This window comes from Pongo abelii, chromosome X (assembly GCF_028885655.2).
Source record: "Pongo abelii isolate AG06213 chromosome X, NHGRI_mPonAbe1-v2.0_pri, whole genome shotgun sequence".
In the NCBI taxonomy this organism is placed as follows: Eukaryota; Metazoa; Chordata; class Mammalia; order Primates; family Hominidae; genus Pongo; species Pongo abelii.
In genome coordinates this window covers 51992017-51998016 of record NC_072008.2, presented here as the reverse complement: position 1 = coordinate 51998016, position 6000 = coordinate 51992017, and the positions used below count along the sequence as shown (strand labels likewise).

Sequence of the window (6000 nt, the reverse complement as noted above, 5' to 3'; positions counted from 1 at the left end):
TGCTTAACATGATGGGACCTGATGGAATACAGTAAGTCCTCACTTAACATGGTCCACTGGTTCTTGGAAATTGTGACTTCAAGTGAAATAACATCTAACAAAATGAATTTTTCCCCTTATCAATGTCATAACTAAACAACATTGAACAATGTCATAACAACATTGAACAATGTCATACATTGTGCATTGTTGTACGATGTACACCTGCTGTACATCGTTTTGCTTAATGTTGTAGTCTTCAAGAACCTATGGATAATGTTACGTGAACTATTGCTATACAAATAAAGACGGCCTGAGCCTTTCATTTTCAAATCACAAGTGGGGAAGCAGAAGAGCTCCTTTATTGACTGGACTTGGACAGAGAAAACAAAGCCCACTGGGAAGAGCCTTAACATACGTTTTTTTCTCAAAATTAAAATTATTCCTTTAATACACACTTATGCATTGTTTGTAAATTCCTCATTTAAAACAGTAAGTGGTGAAGAGTTTTTAAGTTTTTAAGTGATAGAACATATTCAACTATTTGAGAAAGTAATAAAGCTAATTGAATAGCATTACATAATGACATTTAAACATTATTCAAAAGCATTTCAAATAACCGAAGAGTTTCAAATGGAGTATTTTATTCACATGTTAGTTATCATTTTAACATACACACAAACACTGACACACTCTGGTTTGCGTGGAACAAGGTGGTCTAAATATCCTAAAAGAAAATGAAAAATTAAAGTACATTAATTTTTCATTACTGTAGGCAATTACGTCCACATCACTTACAAAGCTATTACTGATATTGTCCAAGGAAGCAGAGTGGTACAGAGGAAGGAAACTTGAGGGTAAATTCATCACTGACATAACAGATCTCAACATGAGAAAGCTGACAAAACATGAATTTTTGCTGTGAAATTTCTCTTTGCAAAATATGAAGAAAAGTCAATCAATGGGCAGTAAATAAGCGTAGGTGGTGAACTTTTGCTGTCAATTCTCCTCACAGTATCTTGCAGAGGCATCAAGAAAATTGCTTAGTCCTTCTCCGGGACCAGTTTCAGAACTTTTCCAATTGCAATGGTCTTACCCTCATCTCTTAAAGTAAAACGACCCATCTGAGGAAAATCTTTGAACGTCTCGAGGCAGATGGTTCCTGCTGTCCTTAAACGAGCAATGCATACTTGATCTTGTTTCACGAAGCGGGGTCGTGTCTTACTTTTTTCTCCTGATTTTTTGTCTACCAAGGAGATTAAGGCTGTTATCTCAACTTCCTCAATACAAGTATGAATGTGCAGCACCGCATTATAACCTGGGCAGATGATGGATTTGTGCTCAATAATCACTATCTGAACATCAAACGTGCGTCCAGAATGGCAGAGGTTACTAGGATCACAAAGTATGAATCCTGGAAGAATCTCTTCTTCTTCAATTCCCTTCAGTCTGATTTTGAGGTTTTCACCTGGGGCTACAAAATCAGTTTCAGTATCATCAGAAAGTATTCCAAGAACTTCTACATTGTGCTTGTTTGGCATCATCACGAGCTGCTGGCCTTTAAAAATGGACCCAGATTCCAGCTTTCCCAGGACCACAGTGCCCATATCTTTGTACTTATCCACAATTGGCAGTCTTATTGGTCCATCAATTGATCTGTTGAAGTTTGGCAAGTTATCCAAATACGGAATAAATGGTAATCCAGTGTACCAAGGGCAGAAATCTGACTGCTCTTTAATATTTGCTCCGGTCAGTCCTGAGCAGGGCATAAAGTGAATGTCCTTTTTTGGACTGAAGCCTACTTTTTTCAAAAAGGGTACCAGTTTTTCTTTACATTCTTCATATCTCTCGATGCTCCAATTTACTGTGGGATCATCCATCTTATTAATAAGCACTATTAAATGTTTCACCCCTGCCGTTTTTGCCAACATCGCATGTTCTCTTGTCTGTCCACCTTTTTCAAATCCAGTTTCAAACTCTCCTTTCCTGGCAGAGATGACCAGCACAGCCAAATCAGCTTGAGAAGCACCACCAATCATATTTGGGACAAAACTCTTGTGGCCAGGGGCATCTAAAATTGTGAAATGTTTCCTTTCTGTTTCAAAATAGGCACGACCCACTTCGACTGTTTTACCCTTGTCTCGTTCCTCCTGATTTGTATCTAAGGCCCAGGACAAATACCAGGTTTCTCTGTTTTTTTCCTTAGCTTCTCTTTCATATTTCTCCAGTGTTCTTTTGTCAACCATTCCAGTCAAAAACATTATCTGTCCTCCGATGGTTGACTTGCCAGCGTCTACATGGCCAATGAATACTACATTTACGTGTTCTTTCTTAGGTGCACCTGAAGGTACGATCACAGATTTGGATTTTCTTATTTCCTCTTTTTCCTCCATCATTTCCTGGCCACTTTCTTCTGGGGGCCCTGAATCTCCCGAGGAACCACCCCCAGGCTCGGCTTCACTTACTTCTTTACTGTGCTCCCATGATTCTTCTAGGGCCATTTCCACCTCTCCATTTTCTACAACAGGTTCTGAAAGTTCCATGGTAACGGCTGAATTGGAACCTTCAAGCGACACTAACGGTTCCTCTCGGGAAGGTTCCACAGGTGCCCCCCGTCCCATCCTTTTACCTTGAGGGTATCCCGCGCCGGTGCAGGTTTCATCGTTGCTGCCGGAGCCGGCCGGGAGGGTGGGCGGCTGACTCGGGCCCCGCAGGAAGGACGGCACGAACTCCGCGGCGTGTACGTTAGGCACGAAGGGCTTGGCGTTGACGTTGAGCTGACGGCTGAAGGCCGAGCTGAGGGGCTCGCGCTGGGCCTCGGCCACCGCAGAGGAGACTCCATCCCCGCTCGGGGCCGACCCCGGGGCTTCCATGTCCACCTGGTCCCAGCAATCGGGCGCCGAGTCGCTGCTGCTGCTGCCCGAATCCATGGTCTCAGAACTTGCTGTGTGGCAGTGAGGGAGCGGGCTCAACAGGCCAGAAAGAGCGGGCTCCGCCGGCAGGGTTAGGGCAGCAAGAGCGAAGGGCCAAGGGGCAGCGACACGAACCTTAGCAGCACCGCGGAGGCAGCTAAGCGCCGATGCTGCATTCGCAACTGCGGCGGCAGCAGCAGATATGGCGGCTCAACACTCTCCTCTTGTGTGTGAGCGGATCTCCTCCCCCAAACCCCAACCACTTCCGACTCCTCCACCCCCGACCCAACGCCGGGCGTGGATTGACCCCTCGCTGCCATCCGTACGCTTGGCTTCCTTACTTCTTCTTAGCCAGGGGCTAAGTCCAAAAGTACTATTTTTTAAAACGAAAATTTCCATTCACTTTTTTGTTCTCACAGTCTGGCAGAGCAATTTGACCACAGTCTGATGATTAAACCTAGACAGGAACACATGATATACAATTCTACTAAAAGATTCAAGTAAAAGTGAACATTCCTATTGAACAAATGGGAGGCAGGATAAGGGTTAACTATACAGAAATTCAGAAACCCAGCAACTGAAGGGAGAGGCAAGGAATGGGTAGGGAGGGACTCATGAAGTATATGAGTCTGTAGCCGAACTCAGGAAATGCAACTTAAGATCACTCATTAATTTGAAATCCAGAGGGCTTTTGATTTTCCCTTTCCAGTGGGCCCCCATAAGCCTGTAACTTCTCCTGATGGCTTCTATAGTTTAAGGATAGGGTTACAACTTCTTTTCATGTTAAGCACCCTGGCTGTCTGAGGGGAGAGAATTTCCAAGGAGATCCTTGTTCCAGTGAAGCTTCTAGTCACTTCATATGCAGATGCCTGCACAATGGCTGGCCTGCCATTCAATGGTGGATCACGTAGACAAGCACAGGACTCAGATCACTCTTGTTTTACCAACCAACTGTATTCCGGGTTTATCTGCACTACTCCCCAGCACCTCCCTAGTACATCCTGCGTCCACAAGCCTCGGGTTTTCCTGCTTCATTCCGGGGGGCCTGGAATCCTACTCACTGCACTGGCTTTGCTCTAAGAAGCAATCAGTGTCATGTTGAACCCCTCTACAGTTTATGGTAATGAGACAGGGCTGTAGGTGTCAGCCTAATTAAACCAATTAGGACTTCTGAGATGAACAAAGACCTTAAGACCCTAATGAAAAGAATCTCACTCTCAGAAAGTGTTAACAGTTGAGCCAAAGCCTCAGCGACCTTGTTTGTAAATTAATTTAGTGCAAACTGACATAGAAAACACAAACTTATTCCTCTGAATCTGTTTTTAGTCTTCATGTACTCAAATCTGTCACCTTTTGCTTTTATGAATTCAGGTTTTGTGACATACCTAGAAAGACTATTCAGTCCAAACAATCTGCTTAGTACAAGATGGTGTCACATAGTTGGATTTATTTTTTTATTTTGAGACAAAGTTTCACTTTTGTTGCCCAGGCTGGAGTGCAGTGGCATGATCTCAGCTCACTGCAACTTCTGCCTCCCAGGTTCAAGCAATTCTCCTGCCTCAGCTTCCTGAGTAGCTGGGATTACAGGCGTCCGCCACCAAGCTCAGCTAATTTTTTTTAATATATATTTTTAGTAGAGACAGGGTTTCACCATGTTGGCCAGACTGGTCTTGAACTCCTGACCTCAGGTGATCCACCTGCCTCGGCCTCCCAAAGTGCTGGGATTACAGGCATAAGCCACCATGCCCGGCCTCATAGTTGGATATTAAATAAATCCAACAACAAAGCAAAATATTATAAAACCACGTACCTGATTATAACTTGAGAATTGTGTTCTCCAGACTTTAGGGGTAGGAAAAAAGACAGACTTGGACCCTTGATGTTTTCACTCTGGGGCTGCCACTATTATACTAGCTCTGTGCTGTTTCCACACCTTCATTCTGTTTGCCTCCCGTTATGGATTAATTATTTACAGTGACATAAAGAGAATGTGCACACCTATTCACAATAAACAGGAAGAACTGAGAGGTAGAATGTGCAGAGAGACCCTCCACACAAGTGCTGGAGCCTTCTTGGACATTGTGTGAACCTAGAATGGACACTTCCGGGAGAACTTGTCAAGGTTTTGGCAGCCGTGTTCACATAAGGTAATTCATGCAAGGAAGCAGGAGACATCTGGGATTTTTCCTTCACCTGGGTCGAATGCATTGGTCATGAGCATATTGGCATGACTGCTACTTAGTGATATCTCAGAGAACAGAGGATATTTCACTGTTAGAACCATAAAGGAGAAATCAGAAATAGTCTGTGAGTGTCCTCATAATCCATCATTCATGAGGTTTGAGGGGAGGCAGTTCAACGCAAGAGAGAGAAGCACTGACCAGATTGTATCCAGAGAGATTGGCCTTGGACAAAAATCTTTTGGTTTGTGTGATGGGATGCTTGTCTCCAGTCTTTCTGCCTAAGAGTTCATCAGTAAATGAGAGAATTTTCCTCACCAAAGAGGAAAATTTTAAAAAGAGTGTAGGTGATATCCAACCATTGCTTAATTCAATCTTTTTCCTTCTTTAAAAATCTTTTTTATTGTAAAATATAGCACAAACACAGAAAGTCACATTAAAAATTATAGGTTATTGACTTATGAGAAAGGAAACACACTTGTAACAACCATCCAAGTCAAGAGAAATTTGCCAGCCAGCCCAGAAGGCTTCCTTGTGCCCTGTTCAATCACAAATGACTTCCTCCACCTCTCAATGTAACCGCTATTGTGACATTTATGGTAATAACCTATACGATTTTCTGTATAGTTTTATTACACAAATGTGTATACTCAGACACTACAGTTCAATTTGGCCTGCTTTTTTGATATTTCTTTTAAGTCTTTTTTATCTCTGGATACCCAACCTATCTTCCCCTTTTTCATGTCATTTACTTATTGAGGAAAGTGGGTGATGTGACTGGTAGAGGGGTTTTGTTTGTTTGTTTTTTCGTTTTTTCACATTCTCAGCTTTGCTGACTGTATCTCTATGGTAGAGTTTAGAATATTCCTTTGTTCTCTGTATTTCCTGTTTATCAATAATTAAATCTATGAGCTTGATCAGATTCTGGT

At 42.9% G+C, this 6000-nt stretch overlaps 1 protein-coding gene across 1 annotated transcript; it reads right to left on the bottom strand.

The window, feature by feature from the left end:
- Positions 1-608: 608 nt before the first annotated feature.
- GSPT2 (G1 to S phase transition 2) lies at positions 609-3123 on the bottom strand. The gene is given in 1 exon segment (NM_001133525.1): positions 609-3123. A coding segment is annotated over 1 exon segment (1887 nt). The 5' UTR covers positions 2910-3123; the 3' UTR covers positions 609-1022.
- Between the last annotated feature and the right edge of the window lie 2877 nt (positions 3124-6000).